The 21,575-nt window shown below is 41.1% G+C and overlaps 1 protein-coding gene across 8 annotated transcripts in view; it reads right to left on the bottom strand.

The window, feature by feature from the left end:
• LDB2 (LIM domain binding 2) overlaps positions 1 to 21,575 on the bottom strand; it is a 204,713-nt gene that overhangs the window by 47,771 nt on the left and 135,367 nt on the right. For all 8 annotated transcript variants that reach the window (XM_019625132.1, XM_019625131.1, XM_019625126.1 and 5 more), the window contains exon 4: positions 19,175 to 19,258. In XM_019625132.1, coding sequence (XP_019480677.1) covers positions 19,175 to 19,258 — 84 coding nt within the window. The remainder of the gene's footprint in view (positions 1 to 19,174; positions 19,259 to 21,575) is intronic.

Raw genomic sequence — 21,575 nt, forward strand, 5'->3', positions numbered from 1 at the left:
ACAATATTATTGAGTATACTCCCCTGAACATTTTTCACCCATCCCCCACTCTCTCCATTCTGGTAGCCATCCCTTTGGTCTCTGTTCCTATTAGTCTGTTTTGCTTTGTTTTGTTTTTCTAATATTCCAAATATAAGTGAAACCACATGGTGTTTGTCTTTCTCTGACTGACTTATTTCACTTAGCATAATACATTCTAGGTTCATCCATATTGTCTCAAATCACCATTGTGCCCAAGAAACAGTAGATGCTCTCAATAAACATGAATATTAGTTGAACATATCAATGAATTAATCAACATATTTTAGGTTGTGCTGACTTAAAAATGTGTGCAAAGCATTAAAAAAAAATCCCAGTCTTTATTATTCCAATTTCTTTGAATTTTATCTTTTTGAGAATTTTCCCAACTCTTAACTAATGTACTCAATGATAATTTTATTCAAAGTTATTCATTTCTTTAAAAGACAAACTAACTAGAAATATCCAAACCTTTCTCTTTCTTAGCATCCAACAGCTCCTTAGGAGTCAGACCTTTTTCCTATTTGCTACTTGGCATGTCAATATCCATCAGACTGAAAGCAGTCTGCTTCAGAGATGGTTCTAAAACGATGCTTTCTGTTCTTCTCCCCTCTTTCCCCCATCCCCACTCACGCCAATATCACAATTTCTCCTATTCCAAAGGTGGCAGCGTCTCAAACACAAAGTTCCCAGCATCTAAGTGCTTCAATACCCAAGCCAAGCAAAGCCCCAGGCCACTCTCAATGATCTCTGTACTACTGCTCAACAAACACTTCTTCAAACGTCTCTTGTTGACGCTCTCTGATTTGGGTGGCTGAGAACAAACATGCTGAAGAACAAAACATGAACAATGACAAGGCCAGGGTCTCCACAGGCAGGTGACGTCCATCTGTGTGAGAAGGGACATGTCCACCTAACAGCCCGAGACACACGACAGACTGAGCCAGGGCGGGCCCGGGAGGTGGAGGGCACGACTCCACCCAGAGCAGGCTCCTTCATGGGCGCGAAGTGGGCTCCACCCCCAGACTATCCACCACTCTCACGCCATCGTATAAACAAATGTCACTCCAAAGCTCCACGCTGTTTGAGAACCACGCCAAAGCAGGACAAAACCATTCTCAGGCATTAGGGGACGTTGCCTTGATAAATTTACTATTCCCAGTAGCCTGAACACAGGGTATTTTTATGATTTCCATTTTACAGGTGGGGAAACTGAGGCACAGAGAGATGCTTTTATTTTTGAACCTGACCATGACTGTATAGCCAGTAGATGTACAGGTGAGGCTGGCACTCCTGAACCTGAGTGTGTAGGAAAGCGTCTTTTCCTATCACTGCCTTAGGTTCAGGTTCTTTCTTGAAAAACGCTCTGCCCGGCCCCTGCCTCCTTTGCCCTGAACAGCAAAGAGCTGATATAAAGAGCATGTGTCAGGGGCTGGCCGAGTGGCGTGATGGTTAAGAACTGGCTTGGGACGCCAGAGGGCCCCGGTTCAGATCCCACATATGAGGGCCAGTTACACTGCCCTCCACAGCTAAGATGCTGAACAACAGCTCAACCTGGAGCTGGGCTGCCGTGAGTCACCGGTGACAGCGTAGGCTGCAGCCCCTGTGGCAGTGGGTTGCCATGGGCTACCGTATGTAGCCAGCAGCCAACGTGAGTGGCCAGCAGCCGCAGTGAGCAGCCGTCCAGAAGCTGGTGACTGATCTGCCTCGCCTGGGAAGAGCACAATGATGGTGCCAACTTGGGCCAGTGAAGCGACGTCCTCCACAACTAGACTGAAGAACAAAACGACAGCAACTTGTCTGTTCCCCTTCCCTCAATTCCTCAGCTCTGTTTCCATCCCCCCAATTCCCCAATAAAAATCTTTAAAAAAAAACAAAAACAAGAGCATGTGTCAGGTTCTGTTCTAAACCCTTTGCGTGAATTAGCCCATTCACGACTTCATGATGAGCTAGGTGCCACCACAGGCACACCTCGAAGACATTGCGGGTTCGGTTCCAGGGCACAGCAATAAAGCAGATCCCACAATAAAAGGAGTCACATAAAGGGGATTGTTGAGTTTCCCAGTTGCATACAAAGGCTATGTTTATACTCTACTGCAGTCTCTTGAGTATGCAATGGTTTTATGTCTTAAAAAACAATGCACAAACTTTAATTAAAAAATACTTTATTGCTAAAATGTGTAACCCTCTTCTGAGCCTGCTGGAATATAAGTGTTCCTGCTCATCCTTATATTTCAGGGCCTAGCACCGTGCCTGACACCTAGTAGGCCCCCTATAAACATTTCTTACAAGAATGAATGCATGCCTGGCACACATTAAGTGCTCAGCATATCTTGGCTATGATGTACTACTGAGCTAGGTGAGAGTAAGCAACAATATCTTCATTTTTATAATCTTCAGGCTTTGGAATACAGTGGGCACTCTGTAAGAGATTGTTTTGTGTATTATCAAAGCTAATGACTATCCCTTTGACTTCATTTAATAATCAGCATTTTAAGTATATCAGAAGTATTTTTCTCCAGCATAAAACCATGGACAATGAAGACTGTGTATTCAGAGTCATTGCCACAGTTAGAAACTGCCTAAAAGCCTCAGGGAAATTAATAAGGAAATAATGGTTTTCAGAGAGGTGAAAGACTCTAATAAGAGAAAACCTAAGTGAACAGATGTAGTTAAAAGTTGAATCAAACTACATGTAAATATAGTTATGGAAAGCATTGTTATAACTACTTTTATTTGAATGAGGCAGTCTCCTTACCAATTTAGAGTTAAACTTAATAGAGTCAGCCTACCAAACATTTTTAAGAAGGAAGAAATCACATAAGAACATTACTGAGATTCAAATTGGGGCTAAGAGGATTCTAGTGTTTTCTAGAAAATTCTATGTCCCGAAAACCTAAATTAACCTTTATATATTAAATAGATTTTTAAAAAGTAATTCTATGTGTTAACATTAGCACCCAATAGCTCCTAAAACCTCAGGGAAATTAATAAGGAAATAGTGGTTTTCAGAGCTATGAAAGACCTCTAATAAGAGAAAACCTAAGTGACCCTATGTAGTTAAAATATTATCATATTCAGAGATGATTCCAGAGTCATATTAAAACTGTGGAAATACTTCCCTTCCATAAAGGATCTGCAGAAATTTCATAAGCAGACAAATCTCCTTTAGGATTCCAGGCACTGGTTTCTACATGTGCCTCTAAACATTAGAACATTTTGTATTAAAAGCCCGTATGTCATGTTTCAAGAGGCTCTTTGGGTACACGTACCAAATTACAAAGCACAGTGTTATTAAAAATATATATAAAAGCCACTCAGAGATTTGAAAACAGCATAACAGAAAGACCCAGAAGGCAGTCACATCAATTTAGACCTGACCTCGGACATCAAATATCTCCTTAAGGAGAGACACCAACAGAGGCTCTGAAGTCCCAAGTCAGAGCTGTTCTTTTGGAGGGGCTCCAGATTGTTCCTCTTAGAATCTGCAGAGGCCCTGACAAAGAATCCCAATGGGTAGAAAAATAGACCAAACGCTCCGCTTATGGGACTGTCCAAGAATGAACACTCCTGCAATGCTACGGCTGGGCCCCAGGTTCTCTTCTTCTCCCTTTTTCCCCTTTCTTCCTGAGCTTCAACCTTAATACTGATCCTCAAAGTTTCAATGAACAGATATTCAGAAAATAGAACCCTTGTGCACTGTTGGTGGGACTGTACATTGGTGCAGTCACTAAAGAAAACAGTATGAAGGTGATTCAAAAAAATTAAAAATAGAACTGTCATATGATCCAGAAATCTTACTTTTGGGAATATATCCAAAGGAAATGAAAACGCTGTGTGTAAGAGATACCTGTACCCCCGTGTTCTTACCAACAGTATTTTTCAATAGCCAAGACATGGAAACAACCCTTAAGTATCCATTGATGGATGAATGAAGACATTGTGCTACATTATAGATAATATATGTATATATTACGTACATATAAAATGGAATGTCATCAGCCACAAAAAAGGAAATCCTGCCATTCGCAACAAAATGGATGGACTTTTAGGGCATTATGCTAAGTGAAATAAGGCAGACAGAGAAAGACAACTACTGTGTGATCTCACATATCTGTGGAATCAAAGAAAAAAAACACCACCACCAAACTCATAGCAACGGAGAACAGATTTATGGTTACCAGAGGTAGGGGAAGTGGGGAGGGAGAATTAAATTAAGGTGGTTAAAAGGTACAAACTTCCAGTTATAAGATAAATAAATACTAGGGATGTAACGTACAATATGATCACTATAGTTACCACTGCTGCACAATATATAGAAAGTGACTAAGAGAGTAAATTCTAAGAGTTTTCACAAGAAAAAAGTATATATATTTTTCCTTTCTTTTGTTTCTCTTAGAATCCACAGAAGTCACAGAAGCACCTCTATGAGGTGATAGATGTTAACCAAATTTACTGACATCATCTCATGATATATGTAAATCAAATCATTTTGCTGTATACCTTCAATTTATACAGTGCTATATGTCAATTATAGTTCAATAAAACTGGATAAAACTTTTTGAAGGCAGAGTCATCCAAATATACCAATTACCTAGAATGAATAAAGAAAATTTATCAGGGGCTGGCCTAGTGGCATGTTGGTTAAGAACTGGCTTTGGGACGCCAGAGGGCCCCGGTTCAGATCCCACATACGAGGGCCAGTGACACTGCCCTCCACAGCTAAGATGCTGAACAACAGCTTGACCTGGAGCTGGGCTGCTGTGGGTCGCTGGCGATGGCATAGGCTGCAGTCCCCTGCTGCAGTGGGTTGACATAAGCTACCATGTGTAGCTGGCAGCCAGTGTGAGCGGCCAGCAGCTGCCATGAGCAGCCATCCAGAGGCTGGCGACTGATCTGCCTCGCCTGGAATGAGTGCAATGATGGTGCCAGCTTGGCCAGTGAAGCAACATCCTCCACAACTAGACTGAAGAACAAAACAACAGCAACTTGTCTGTTCCCCTTCCCCCGATTACCCAGCGCTCTTCCCCTCCCCTAATTCTCCAATAAAATCTTTAAAAAAAAAAAAAAGAAAATTTATCAGGAAGCCACTCTACACACACACACACACACACACACACACACACACACACACACACACACACATACACCCAAGACCCAGGTGGTTTTGAGGGGAATTAGGCAAAAGTAGTTTCACAGGGGAATTCTAAAAAAACATTTAAAAGGCAAGTAACTTCAGAGACATTCAAATTATTGTTAACAAAGAAAAAAATAAATGTTTTGAAAATATTCATGTGGCCAGGATATCAATAAGACTCAATACTGACAAAGACATCATAAAAAAAAAGGAATTTTAATTAAATTTTTCCTTTGAATGCTGATGCAAAAATTGCAAATAAGTATAAGCAACTGGATGGGCCAGCCAAGTGGCTCAGTTGGTTAAGAGCTCGCTCAAGAGTTTGAGCTCTGAGCAACAGCGGTTCGAGTCCCGGCCTGAGCTGAGCAGACGTTGAGCTGCCAACAGGTGGCAGGATGGCTCAGCTAAGAGGAAAAAAAAAAAAGTATAAGCAACTGGAATTTGTGACCCTAAAAGGAGGATACTTACTGAATAAGTGGGATTAGTCCAGAAGTGAAGTGATAATTGGTTATCAAGAAATCTATCAAGATAAAGCTTTGCCTAGTAATTATAGTCAAGGAATTAGCCTGGGTCCAATCTCCAGTCTCAGCCCTGCTACTTAGAGTTGTCTAATCTTGTTCAAGTTACTTAACCTCTGTGAATGTGAGTTTTCTTAATTTTGGAGTGAAAATACTAATACTGGGCCAGCCAGTTAGCTCAGGGGGTTAGAGTGCAGGCTTATAACACCAAGGTTGCCGGTTTGATTCCCACATGGGCTAAGGAAGCTGCACCCTCCACAACTACATTGAAACAACTACTTGACTTGGAGCTGATGGGTCCTGAAAAAATACACTGTTCCCCAATAAAATGTCTTAAAAAAAGAAAAAGAAGAAGAAAATACTAATACTACTGAATTCTAGATTGGGCAAGGATTAGATGAGTTGATACATGAAAAGAACTTAGAATACTGCCTTGAATATCAATTGCACCAAATAACATCAATTATTCTTATTAATATACTTAATCATGATAATAAAAAAGAAAAATAATACCTTCTTGGACACCAGAAATACACTGGATAAAATTCAATATCTATTTTTTTTTTTACTTTAAATAGCTCTTTATAAAACAAGGATAGATTGTATTACCTTAACATGAGAATAATCATAAGCCATCATCCTGCTTAATGAAAAATCTAGAAGCATGCCCATTAAAGTCAGACACAAGATAAGGATGTTAATTATCCGCACTATTATTTAACACTTTTCTGATGGTATTAGCCAATATAATTAGACCAAAAAAAAATAGAAATAAAATATAAAAATTGGAAAAGACTTGGTAAAATTGTCATTATTTGCAAATGATATAACTTAGCTGGAACACTCAAGAGGATAAACTTAAAAAAAAGTATTATTACTATTAAGAAGATTTTGTAAGGTGCCTGGGAATAAAATTAATATACAGAAATCAATAACATTCAGAAATACAAACAAAACCAATTAAAGTACAAATGGAAGAAAAGACAATATTTATGATTATAAACAAAAATAGTTTATCTAGTTACAAAGTGATCAAGAAATGGCAAATGTATACATATCTATATTTATTTGGAAAACCACACACACATGTACATACAATACATACATATATACATACATACATGCATGCATACATACATAGAAAAACCCTCAAAATATTACCAAGAGACACAAAAAGGACCTCAGTATTGGAGAGGCTACTCAATATTTTAGATAGAGAGACCAATCATCATAATAATAGCAATCCCCCAAATGCAAATTTATAAATTTAACAGAATTCTAATAAATTTATTTTAAAATTATCTATTCTAATTCTATAGTTTATATGAAAAAATAGACAAGGATTTTAGAATCCTAAAGAGAAGAATAATGATATACTGCCAATTCTACTAGATACTAAAGTACATTATAAAGCAACAATAGTTTTAAAAGTGTGGCTTTAGATAAAGACTATGAAGACAAATTAATAGAACAGGAATTGGAGTCCAGAGATGGACTCAAACATTTAGGGCAATTTAGAATATGCTAAAGTGGTGTTTCAAATCAGTGAGAAGAGTATGTATTAATTACTGAATGGTGTTTGAACAACGGCATCACTAAACAGGTTCCTCACACTTTATACACCCAATTTATACTGGATCAATTATTTAAACATTTAAAAATTCCCCCAAATTTTAAAGTGTCATTCGAAACAGAATAATATATATTTTTTGCTACTATTAGCTTAAAAAGGGCTAACATGCAACATGAAACATAAAATATAAGATATAAGGGAAATAATGCTTCATTTACCACATACACACACACAAGCCCACCCACACACATAATATATTCAGGGGGTAAAGCGGTCTTAGACAAAGGTAAAAAAAATTAAACCACAACTTTGTAATTTCAATTATATCACAACAAAGCATGTGCTTCTTTAAAATATAAAACCCTACATATCTATAAGAAAAAATCAGCAACTCAATAGAAAAACAGATAAATTATATGAACGAATAATTTACAAGAAAGGAAATATAAATGGCTCTTAAGTATATGAGAAGATAATAAATCTGTCTTGTAATAAGAAAAATGCATATTGCAATGAAAATGAGATATCATTTTTCACTGACAATATTAGAAAATAGGAGAAAAATTTGATAACCTCTCGTTGTTGAGAAATGTGGAATATAGTCATTTTATATGTTGTTGGGGAAACTGAAACTTGGACAACCTCTATGCTGAATAGCTTGAGATCATCTACCAAAATTACAATGTGCATGTCTTTTGACCTGGCAATTTTATTTCCAGGAATTTCTCCTACACATTTAGTTTTTTAATTGCTCCTGTGCAAAATCGAGTATGAAAAGATATTTGTACATCATTGTTAATAGTAGAAAAAGTTTAGAAACAGCCTAAATGTCCATCACTGAATAACAGAATTTACAAACATACACAGAAATGGTAGCAACCCTTCTGTTTTACACATGCACTGGTAAAATAAGTTATCGCATATCTCCAGAGTAAATGCTTGGTTAGGATGGGTCTCTGCTGCTTTCGTAAAGAAAGCCACTGCTCGGGCAAGCCGAGTGGTGCATTGGTTAAGCGCTGGCTTGTGACACCAGCTCTGAGCAGCGGGGCCCCAGTTCGGATCCCCCATTAGGGCCAGTGACTCTGAACCCTCTGCAGCTAAGATGATGAACAACTGCTTGACCTGGAGCTGAGCTGCCGTGGGTCGCCGGTGACGGCATAGGCTGCAGCCCCTGCGTGGGCTGCCGTAAAGCCGTAAAGCTACCTTGAACAGCCGGCAGCCCGTGTGAGCTGCCAAGAGCCGCTGTGAGCAGCCATCCAATGACCTGCAACCAATCTGCCTCACCCGGGAAGAGCACAATGATAATACCAACATGGGCCAGTGAAGCAACATCCTCCACAACTAGACTGAAAAACAAAAGGACAGCAATTTTTCCGTTCCCCTCCCCCAATTCCCCAATAAATCTTAAAAAAAAAAGAAAAAAGAAAAAAGAAAGCCACTGCTCAACTTTTAGAACTGTATGCATAGTATATTACCATTTGTGTGCATGTATGTGGTCTCTGTGTGTGTGTGTGTGTGTGTGTGTGTGTGTACAGCAATATGCCTTGTCTATAAATAGGATATCCCAGGAAGAAAATGCAAGAAACTAGAAGTGTTGGCTTGCCTCTAGGGAGGGAAACAAGGAACTTGGGGGCTAGGTGTGAAAGGCATACATTTTAAAGGTTTTTACACTTTTTAAATTTTGCACTATATGCATAAATTATCTACTCAAAGTATAAATATGTTTTTAAGTGAGATTTTGAGATTTAATTAAGCAACTTCCCATGCCTGGCTCAGTCACCAGCAATAAATGGGTGTTACAGTTATTATAATAATGCCGAATAGGAATTGGAAGATGATGGTGGGAAATGGAAAAACCATGGAGCCAAATGATTGTTTATGTTGGATCTAAGGTCCCTGTCCCTTAAATATTAGGATAAGCCATGTGAAAAGCTAATACTGAACAGTGTTTGACTTGCATAAACATCAATTTCACAATAGTGACAATAATGATGGCTGTTAGTTCAATTATTTCTTGCCATCCAAAACTTCGTGTTTCCAGATTTGAAGAGTGAGAATTCAGAGAGTGAGGTGGATCAATGGAAATACATGAGCTAAATGAATCAATTTGGTTCCTGAGTTTTGGATACTGAGTAGCTTGAGTTAGATAACAAAGGATTTATTTAATATTTTATACAAAACTCATTGATTCCTGAGTTAGGACAGCAAAAGTTTAGACACTGAGGGTTTGGATAATGTGTGAGGGGTACCTGCTTTTGCAAGAGAACATTACAGCTTACAAAGCATTTTAGTGTAAGTGATCACATGTACTCTCTAACCTTTGGAAGTAAGTTTCACCCCATCATCTTCATTTTTCAGAAGAGAAACTGCTTTTGCTTTTAATTGCAAACCAGAGCCAACCGCTGCAACGCAGCTGGTGATGAGGGACTTGTTAGAGGACAAGACCCATTGCCAGGTTATGGCCACTGTTCATGTAAGACTACACTTCACATTTTCTCCAAGTACTTGTGCTTCCTGCCTCCCATCTATTAGTGACATACCCAAACTCCCAAAGCCCAGAAGTTACGTGTAAAATGGCAGGGTTGCTACCATTTTTGTGTATGTTTGTAAATTCTGTTAATGAACATCCTAAAAGCTTTCATTTTTCCATTTAACTTCCTACTCATGATAAAACTGTTCAAGAATATGATCGATGGCCACCAATTTCTTCTGTGGGTCAAACACGGGCAGAATCCAAGGGGGGTGTTGGAAAATGAAAGAAAAAGAGCTTTGATTAATTCCTAAGGCTACAGATACTTTTTCTACAAAATCTCGTGAGATTTCTAGAGTTCTGCTCTTATGCCAAAAGCTGCCATGATGATCTGTGGCACAATGAACTGAAAAGGGATCACTCTATTGCTACCTTATTTCACAAAGCTTGAGAAATAGGTAAGAAGAGAAGAGGGAGAAATGAGCTGCTTTTTGGGGAGACTTCGTCAGGTGCTCAGTAATTGTTTGTGGACTGAGTGGATGTGAACAAGTCCTACAAATGGAGTACCAAAACCAAAAGAAAACCAGAGCCCACCCTCTACGAATAGGCACATAGCTTTGGGTCAGCCTCCATCCAGCTGTAGAACCTCTTGGTTTCAGTCTCCTCATTTCTAGCATGGGATGTATTAACATTTTACTTGTGGTATTTGTTATTATTTTTATTTTGTATTTCTTCTTTCTATTGGGTTGTCGGAAAACTCATGACGTATTTTTTCTGTTTTTTTTGTTGCAAAAATGCGTCATGACTTTTCCGACAACCCAATAGAATGCTTAAGTAGAAGACCTTAGAAGTCCTTCTTAATTTCCCTTGTTTTACAGATGAGGGACTTTTGTCAAATACAGTTAATGACATGTCTCACCTACCCTCACAGACAAGGTTGTTTATGGATTGTGAAGAATCTCAAATCCTTAGAGGAAAGTGCTACAGGCATTCAGTCTATGTCAGAGGCGGTTAATAACCCTCATATAAGTGGACTCATGTATTCCAAGGCAACACTGGAATTTGGGGCGTTATAAATGGTTTGCTCTTTAAAACTTCCCACTTTTCGAGGAGCACATCTCAAGTTGAGTAGACTTAAAATTATTAACTCTCTATTCTACATGTAGGGAAGAAAAGGCCAGACTCCTGCTTTCAAAATATTGGGTCGTTGGAAAACTCATGACGCATTTTTGAAACAAAAAACATAGGAAAAATACGTCACGACTTTTCCGACAGCCCAATCAATACTTACACTCCAGTGACAGGCATGGGAGGTAGAGAAATAACAGTGGACTAAACTATATCATGCAAGACAACTCAACTGATGAAAATACTATAAGAAAAATAAGACAGGGAATGAGGTATGATAGAAATGGCTGGGGTGGCAAGCTCCCTTGAGATAGGCTGACCAGGAAAGACCTCTTGGAAGGGGTGGTATGTATGTCCTAAGACCTGAATGACAGTGAGCCAGTCATGCAAAATTCTGGCCAGAATATTCCAGGCAATGGAGATGATGATGATGATGATGATGATGATGATGAGATGATGATGATGACGACAAAATAGCAAATATGAATTTGAGCATTTACTACATGCCAGGCTTTATTCTAAGCACTCTACTAGTGTCATTGCAGTTAACCCTCTCAACAATTCCTTGAGGTAAGGGGCTATGATTATCCCCATTTTATTGATGAGAAAATTGAGGCACTGAAAGGGTCAACAATTGTCCCAGGTTCTATAGCTAGATAAGTGGTCTGATACAGCAAGTACAGAGGCCCTGCCATGGGAAAGAACTTGGTATGTTGAAAAAAAGCAAAAATTAGACCAGGGGATTGGAAACTGCTAAGATGAAGTTGGGAAGGTCAGATCCCATAATGCCTTGCAGGATTTTCACTGGGTGGTTTTAAGCAGGTGGGTTTAAAGTCCACCTCATAGGAATGACATGACATAATCTATGTTTTAAAAATATAGGTCAGGCGCTAGACACCTTAGTCTGGGTGTAGTAGTAGAGATAAAAATCTGGGAGATGAGTGATGCCTTGAGGCCTGGGATTTGGGAAATCCCGAGATAAGCAGGGATGTGGCAGACTGTGAGAGGAGTCCAGTTAGGGATTTGAGCCATTATACTTAATGTTCAGTGCTCTCCATCCATTGCATCGGTTGGCAATTGCCTATTGACAATTTGGCAAAACAGCCTGGTCATCTCGGTGGAAATGACGGACCTAATCCAGGTCTTCCACCCAGTCTTGGGAGGAGGTGACATTCTGCAGCGTGACAGAGTAGCGAGGGCATCAGGCCAACATGGGACAAAGTCCCGGCCTGGCAGCTTGCCCACTGAAGGACGTCAGGTGAGTCCCAGGACGTTATGAGCCTCAGCTTCTACTTCTTCTGTAGAATGAGGTCATTAACGCCTACCTCCCAAACTACTTGTGAGAATTATATGAAATCATATTTGCATTTTGCCCGCAATAGGCACTGAATGGCACCAGTTCACTGCCCTCCCTTCTTCTCCTTTGGGAGGTAAATGGAGAGCATTTTAAATTTTGTTTTCTCTTAATTTTGGTCCACACTTATAGCCATTTTCAAGCACATTATATAGATCAAGATCAGAGACTTTAACCTCATCTGCCTTCACATAATTGTTTACTCTTTTCTTATTATGTTCCTTAGACTCTTGCTAGAAACAGATGACGAGACCATAAAACCTAATTAACAGTCACTCTCCTTAAAGCATTTGAGTGTTCTGCGGGCAATACGATGGTGCCTGTGCAAAGTTAGAGAGCAGTCAGACAGCGGACACAGAGAAAGATCTCGAACCTCATAACAAAGCAATGAAACCTATTAGCTCCCCCTTCATGTTTCAGGACACTTCCCTGCCTATGAGCTAAAATTCAGTTCACTTTAATTCAAACAGCTCTCCCCTTGCCCCCTTCTCTGCATTTTCCTGATACATTTTCTACCATTCTAGACAATTAGGAAGGTTATTTCTCAGGAGGATGGATGAACTCTGGGCTCCACCTTGTACTTAACTTTGCAATCCCTCAGCTCTTTTCCCTCCAGACTGCCAATTTCCCACCTTACCATCCCCCCGGATTTTCAGTGTCTTGTTAAACAACAATTTCTTTCTCTTTCTCTAGTGTCTGAGGCTGAGAAATTACTTTCTTTAATCCAAGCCCTTTTTGTAGTTTTAAGGCCAAGAATTTTAGAAGCATCTGTGACTCTGAAATTGTTTTCAGTTAGGACTGCTCTGTTAAAATACTGTTCTCACATTTGTGTGTGTGTGTGTGTGTGTGTGTGTGTGTGTGTGTGTGTGTGTATGAGAGAGAAGGGACTCAGGCTGCTGTGTGTGCTGTGTGTGTGTACATATATATATTCTTTTAATGTTCTACTAGCTATTCCCTCTGGCTTGACATTAGAAATCACTGTTTTCCAGACACTGGGATATCTGTATGTTATGGTTATTTGACTTCTTTAAGAGTTCACTGCTTTAATTCCCTTATCATGTACTCATATGTACTACTTTTCTATCTCCAAATGCAATTAAAAGTGCCCTTCGGGTGTTCCAAGTCTTAATCATTCTGTGCGTGGAGCGGTCCCATGGCTCAGAAGGCCTTTCCCTGCCTCCTCTCAGATGGAGCCTTTCTTTGAGGAGGAGGAGAAGGAGAGGAAAAGTCAGAATGAGGTGTGACAGCTTTGTTTCGGAGGCCAAATTCCTCCCTTTTAAATCACCATCTCTCCTCCGTGGGCTCACACCAAACAAGCAGTTCTCACCTACAGTGGCGTATGTAGCAGGCTTGGGGACAAGCTAGCCCTGAGCCCAGGAAAACACCGCTGCCCTGGACTAACTTTGTGACCATATGCATTGACAAATTTTTATCTGTCAAATGGGGATAAGAATACCTATCTATTTTATTGACAACATACAGAATTTCTTCAATACCTAATGGTGTTCTGATGATAATTATGGTTCCCCCATGGTCCTTGGATACACGGGACCTTATCTCTGAATCAGATTCATGTCATAGTGCTCATCAAACTCTCTGTGACACGTGCTCCTCCAGCCTTTGCCTAGTGGCCACACATCAGGTGGGTTTGATAGCACACGAACTGCACTGTATCCTGACCAGTGGGATGAGTCCACTGGATGAACTTGGGTGAACTTGAATGCCCTGGCAACATCAAGTTGCTACCAAAGTTTTCAAGTTCTTACTCTCATTGTCTGGACTTATCTCATCATAAACTAGCAACAAACAGTTTGCAAACCCGCAGTGACCCATGGATGAAACCCTAAATAGCACATTTTGGGCTGTGAGCCTTTTGGAGGTCTCTAAAGTGCACAGAAGATTTCCTGGTGTGGTTCCTGCTCCCCGAACCTTACCGCTTAATAAGGGCTTGTTGCTGGTCTCTCTGAATGAGTGAACGGTGAATGGTCTGCTCAGATCCCAGCCCGTTCTGACCGCCAATAACTACGGTTCGTCTCAATCTCTGAGCAGGGATTCCTGTTTCATTCTCAGGCATCACATTTAGGTGGGACAAGGGGTTGCACTGTAATCCCTCCTCATGCATAAGACCAAGGAAAATATCCTGACTGGCAGTCAAAGCCTTATAGAAATAAAAAACAAAAACACTTTGGCAGGATTCCAAACGCTGACTCCAGCCACACTCATTCTGCTAGAGGCCACGTCGTGTCATTCTGTTGGGGGCCATTGTCCAAAGCTAATTGCCCAATTCTTGGAGGCATCGGACTGTACTCCTCTGCTATCAGTGGAAGCCACATACAGGGACCAATGTTCTTTAAAGTATAACAATAACAACAACAAAAACTTCATTCACTTGGGAAATTAAAGATACAGAATCAAAAACCATTACTGTGAGACCTAAATGCTTTCATGCCCAGAAGATAACACTGGTTATTTGAAGAGTTAGGCTTATTTAACAAATAACAACAACAAAAAGCTTCTAGATAACACTGAAACACCCAGTGATAATGATTCAACATTTGTAATAATATTTGTATTGGAAAGGGGGTGCCAAATACATAGCACGTGTCCCAGGCTCCCTCCTGCTACCCTCCTTGGCAGGTATTAATCATGGACTTCTCTTGTTTTTTTTTTTTTTTTCCTGATCTATCATATGGCTTTAGCATCTCAGCAAAGAATGCAAGGCCATGACCAATGAATGTACAGGAGATGATAAATGAGATGAGACTTATTGGCTTCCTGGTGTTGTAATTCGGAGTTAAATGTGCTCTTCACATGCATGATCATTTTAACCTTCACCTGTGATGCACTTACTATGACTCATAATGTACATGATCATTCACACATGAAAAAACTGAGCCTGCAAGAAATTGAGGCAGTTGATCAATATCATATAAAAAGGGAGTAGCAAAAGTGAAAGTTGAACCCTGATCTTCTCCCAGACAGCAAGGGAGAGAACTAGTATTTAGTATGCTCCTTCTGTGTGCCAGGCTCTTATAAATTCTAACTTGTCTATTCTTGTAAATCATGCCAACCTGTGGAACATTATTTGTTCCAATTTTTGGATAAGGAAAGTGGGGTTCAGAGAAAGTAAACAATTTGCTCAAGGTCATTATAGGTAGTAAGGAGGTTAGGATTTGAACCCACATTTCTCTAAATCCATACCACATTTATTTTTCTTATCACATGGCATCCATAGCTCAGCCCTCTGCTTGCAGAGAACACCACCTGGAGTAGGACATGGCAAAGGTGTTTAGAAGATGATATTAGTGAAAGCAGCAACTTGAACTTGAGTTCAGTGCTCGACATTTAGAGAAATGATTAAACAAACACTGTCATAGCACCACACTGGAATATCTGCAGCTATTATAAATGGTTAATAGGATGACTATGTAGAAACATGCAAAAGTGTTTACCAAATAACACTAAGAACTCACATGTATGCTGATTACATTTATGCAGATATTATGCATATGCATGGATCCAAGTGTTAAGAGGAAACATGACAAAGAAAATGTCTTGTGGCTGGGACACAGGATAAGATGTTTTAAAGTCACATTAAACATAATGCTTAAAAAAAGTTCATGTATCCCGGCATCAAGAAAATCTGGCCAAAGAAAACAGACAAAAATAATCACCCATGAAGAAATTTGTAGTTCTATTGCATTTTGTTGCTTTGTTTTTTGATGTCAGTCAAAATCCAGCCTTCATTTACCAAACTCCCATCCACCAACCATCTATTCAAGAGGCACTTACCAGTGCGTATTGTGAGGCTCTAGAAATACAAGATAACGGGTCTGTCTTTAGGCTGCTGAGTCTAGTGAAGGACACCGATGAGTGGAGTGAGGATTCTTACACAGGACCTACCCAGAGCTAAGCATGAGACCAGGATGGGCTGCTGCCCTAGCCGAGGGCCAGAGATTGATTCTCAGAGGAGGTGATGAACGAATGAGTCCTGAAGGGTGGGAAGGAAGTAGCATGGGAAAACTGGATGGGAAGAGAAGGGTTCCAGTGCAAAGAACAATGATGGATACATAGTAGGGGCTCAATAAAAAATGACAATGACTACTAACTGGGCATTTGCTGTCCCCAGGTCCTGTGCTAAGCACTTATGAATTATCACACTTAATTGTCATGTTAAACCCTATAAGAAGCTGACTTAGGCAAAATGGATTAAGGACCCACTGATAGATGCTGACTCTCCCATCAAGGCAAGAAAGACATGATCTGGGCCGGCCGAGTGGCTCAGTTGGTTAAGAGCTCCCTCAAGAGTGCAAGCTCTGAGCAACAGCAGTTCAATTCCTGGCCCGAGCTGAGCTGCCGCTGAGCTGCCAACAGGTGGCAGGAGGGCTCAGATAAAAAAAAAAAAAAAAAAAAGAAAGACATGATCCACTTTTTCTCAAGATCACAATTCTACAATCTTACTAGAAAGGCAACAGCGTTTCTCCATGAAGCACCTGGCTTCTAGATCCAGACCGCCTGAGTTCAAGTCCCGGTCCTGCCACTTGGTGGTAGAAAGCTGAGCGACTGAGTTTAATTACCCACCCACTCTGCTCCTGGCTCACTTACAGGGATGATACTAGTGCACCTGGGCCATTGTGAAGACTGGTTAAGTCAGGACATCCAGCACGGCACAGCGTGCAGTGAGCGCTACATTAAACGGTGGTCTCTGAAACGCTACTCCACACTGTGCACCCCATAAATGGATTTCTTTTCTCACTGTTGGGAGAGGCGCTAGGGCTACTGGCACCCTTTGCAGGTAATGTCTCCTCAGTCTTTGCAGGCTCGAATCAGAGAACTGCAGGACCTGGGGACCAGGTGGGCCTTGTGACCGCAGGGTGAAGATCACCATTTTACTGATGACAATAAGAGGACATTTAGCATTTATTAATCTGTGTTAAATGCAGCTAAAAAATAAAATACAGACTCTGTCCAAGATCTCACCAGAAAGCTAGCGACGAAGGCTAGGACAGACTCCAAAGTCCCAGGTTCCTCCATGGGGTCAGCTAAGGACACACAGTGTGGAACTTCTTTGTCTGCCTGGGGAGAGGCATCTTCAGATGATTTGAACTAAACCTCTCAGGGGCCCTGACAAGATGAAATGCCCGACAGTGTCGAGCAGCCTGCTGAATTCCTGCAGACAGAACACCACCAACAGACCCTCACTTCCCAGGCCTTGCTACTCACCTCCACTGTGCCAGCAGCCCCAAGGGGGCCAGGTCTGAATGCAGAGCCAGAAGCTGGGAGCATACCCCACCTGGGAGCATGTGCCTGTGGACCCACCCTCCTGGGTAGACTCTGGTTTCCCTCTGAGCAGAGGCCTGGGGGCTATTTAGTGGAGAACAACCTGGTGTGAGACTCAAAATGGCGGGGTGTTGGGATGAGGTGGTGCGCGCGAAGCTGACTGCGACTCTTGTCACACTTGGATTTGGCTCCGGAGCATCTGGGTTTAGAAAAGGTCTCTTCTGCCTCTACCCAGGGGGAGGGCCCTGCCAGCCTCACACTCACCCTTTCAGAGGCTCCTCGCCCAGTGGCCCCGCTAGCTAGTTGCTCCAAAACCGGGATCCCAATGAACTCTTTCTCCCGCCTGTCCTGGCTGCTCGCTTCATGTCCCGGCATCCTGAATCTCTTTGGAATTCCACCCCCAATCCATGCTCCTTCTTTTCCTGCTGATAGAAATGGCCATCCTGCCCCCTTCCTCTGCTCGCCCTTCATTCACTCTTTCACACTGAATTCAGGCATCATCTGCTCCGTGAAGCCTTCTCTGACAATTCTTCTGAGAGGTCTCTGTTTTGTGCTCCTATAATTCCATCTGGAAACTTCTATCATAGTATTTACCATTCTGTATGTAATTTTCTCTCTTTATAGGTCTGACCCTCATGGGACTATGACTTTTGAATCTTCAGCATGTAGCCTAGGGCCTGGCACTTTGCAATGAGTACCTGACTTAGAAGCCTTTCTCCAAATCATTTCGAATTTACAGAAGAAAAAGCTGGCCAAAGCCTTTCAGCATTTCAATATACGCAAAAATGACTACACAGAGGAATGTGAACACAAAATAAAATTCACTGACCTGCCCAGCCCGGCAGGATAAAGACATGGTAGCATAAACTTGAGGATGAGGTGGGGGGCCTGGAGAAGAGAGCTGCCACACAGTGACAAGGAAGGAACTCAGCAACTCAGAGGCAAAGGAATGTGGGCTGCGACCACTGCCTTTTGGTTGATTCTGGAGGACAATGCTTGCTTTATACGAGGGAAACCATATCCTCTACCTGTACCACGACAACTGCAATTCCACCCTAACCGGTATGATGTATGTGACCCTATTATACCAAATATGGAGGCTGTAAGTATTACGTAGGCAGAGAGTTTTGTCTAACACTTAATTTTTTTAAATAAAAACTGACTTTCTATCCAAATCAAGAAATCTGTTACATGTTACCCAGAGAGTCCCTAAGAAACCTTAGAAATACATGTCTGGGTTATCGCACTGGTTTCAATTTCTCCAGGGACTCTCTCTGGAGGGCACACTGAGTCCCCTTGGGGTGACTGGTCCCTGGGTGGAGACTCAGAGGCTGTGAACTTGACAATAACACATTAGAAACTCGAGACAACCAGAGGGACACAGTATCAAAGCATTTTATGAGACAGACATTGCTAGCCTTTGAATAATTAATTTCAAGAGTGATACAAATGTAGAGAGGAAGATCAACGCCCCTGACAAAATCTAGGTTTGATACTTGTGAGATAAATACCTTCCTCTGTTGATGCCTCACACACACACACACACACACACACACACACACACACACACACCATGGTACAAGACATATATGTTGTGCTATATTACCTCATTTTAACTCCTATGTTCACGATACACATAAACCTCTGAAGTACTTTTCAGACTCACCAGGAAGTATAATCATCGCATTGGGCTTACCCTGAGGTAGTTGAGGGTGAAGTTTGTTAGCCCCATCCTGGTGATGTTTTTGGACAGTTGATCCAGGACCTGAGGATCTTGTGCCTAAACAGAAAAAAAAGAATCACATATTTTATCCTTGCAAGATGATCTCAAGAAAGTCTGAGGCTGTGCTACAGCTGCCAAGAAATGCAATCTCCTCAGTGTTGCTTTTTCTCAGAGGGCAGGTTGCTGGGGATAATTTAATTCACATTTGAAGACACTTGCATAGAATGCTCAAGGACATTGTGGATCAATGGTGCAAGACCACTGGCCAGGGAGAACCTAGCCAAGTCACATGTGCTTCCGGGTCTTGGGAGAAATGACTCTATTTGCTCTGGGAGAGGCCCTGTGTCTTCAAGAGAATGGTCATTAAGCCAGGACACCACTAGTCTCTGGCACTCATCACAGGGCATGGCCTCTGCCTCTGGGAAGCCATGCTTTAGGATGGGCCTTTGTTTCCGGTTATGACAGTGTTGTTTTAACAGCGCAGAGTCTAGGGCTATATTTGAAAACTTTGCAACTGCCATAAATTAGAATATATACCAAAAAAATGTATACAAGTGGACACTTTGATCAGCATTGCTCAAGCAGTAGTTTGCCATAATCAGAAGTGTCTGGACGCTGATGGTAACCACTTTGAGCACCTCTTGTAATTGCAGAAGTCAAATGTGACTTGTATCCATCTTTTGTTATCAGATATATTAAGTATTAAAAATTTAATAGTTTTTTCGTTTCTTAAAATGTGTATACATTTTTTTGGCACCATGTGTGTGTGTGTGTGTGTGTGTGTATTACATATATATGTAATTTATGTAATATATATGTATAAACATATATATTTATATTTAAGAATTCTAACTCTCCTCCCCACTGAGCTGAAGCTAGAAATAAATATCCTCAACAATTTTCACCCTGTGTGACTATAAGGGTAAGCACTGCATTTTCCAAACTATCAGCCACATTTAAAAGAGAAATGTACATTCTATGGGCCACCACAAATGTTCTGTTTGGCCAGAAAGAAAAATGAAAATTCTGTCTGGATTCTATTTTAAGATGAATCTCTTGGTCGATGCTTTCTGTCTTTCTTCTTTCTTAATTGGTATGAGCAAATTGGTGTTAAAGGGAGGGAGACTTAAGTAAATATTCCTTTATCTCCATTGATGAGACTATCTAGGTTAGACTAGCACTTTATTCTTTTCTGAAGAATTTCTTCACAGTGAAATAGCCAATTGACTCTGTGTATGCAAATAAAAAACAAAATGTAGGAGAAAACAGTCAAAGCATGTCACTTTTCATGTCAGTTTCTGGAAGCAGGTCTTCTCTGGACACATGGCCAGTATTTATTAAGCCTTCCACATGCCAGAAAGAGCGGGTCCTATAGCGATGCATCAAATAGTCGTACTTAACCTCAAGGTGCTTACATCACAGTTGGACGACAGGATAATAATAGATGAATGGAAAGATATTGTTGCTGGTGCTTCTTTAAGACAATGGCCAATACTTGCAGAAGACCAACTATGTGCCAGGTCCTATTCTATGTTCTTTAGATGCATTAAGTCTTAATCCTCAAACAAATCCTCCGAGGCAGGCTCTATGGCTATACCGACTTTATAGATGAGGGACTGGAGGCACAGATGTGTCATGTCACGTGCCCAAGGTCACTCAGGAGCAGGGATACAAACCTATATGGTCTCACTCCAGGGCCCAGGATCCTGAGCACTACCCTCTGCTGCCTTTCAGCCTATTTTGAGAATAAGAGACACTACTCCAGACTGTTTCAAGGAGAGTGGAGGATATGAACTGGGCTTTGAAAACTGAGAGGGACTTGGGACATGAAGAAGCTGAAAGAATGGAGCAGGAGACAGGGGTGCCAAAGAAGAAAGCACAGGGGCAAAGATTGGGTTAGCCAGTGGGGAAGATGGGGTGAGGACAAACGCCTGGGGAGACAGCTGGAGTTGGATATTTGGGAGGCAGCTGGCTTATCAGCCTGGGTTTTGGAGTCAGAGCCAGCTTAGTTGAAATCTCGATTTTGCCACTTGTAGACTGAAAACGTTGAGCAACTTATTGGACTCTGAGCCTCAGTTTTCTCACTTCTAAAATAGGAATGATGATAACTCACCTTTCTGAGTTACCATGGGGATTAATTATAATGTGTATGAAACGTCTAACATGACGGCCCGCATAGCAAACACCCAATAAATGCCAGCCACTGTTATTTTATTCTCTTTTGATTATACTGGGTCTTAAAAATCAGGGTCATTAAGTCTGATTTTGCTCCAAAGCTTTTCTATGGAAACTGCCATGTCATGGATGAAGGGGGAGGGACTTATTTAAGTCAATGCCTTTTGACTGCTTCTTCAGGGACTGCACTTGATAGTTC

Source organism: Hipposideros armiger, unplaced genomic scaffold (genome assembly GCF_001890085.2).
Source record: "Hipposideros armiger isolate ML-2016 unplaced genomic scaffold, ASM189008v1 scaffold_616, whole genome shotgun sequence".
Lineage (NCBI taxonomy): Eukaryota > Metazoa > Chordata > Mammalia > Chiroptera > Hipposideridae > Hipposideros > Hipposideros armiger.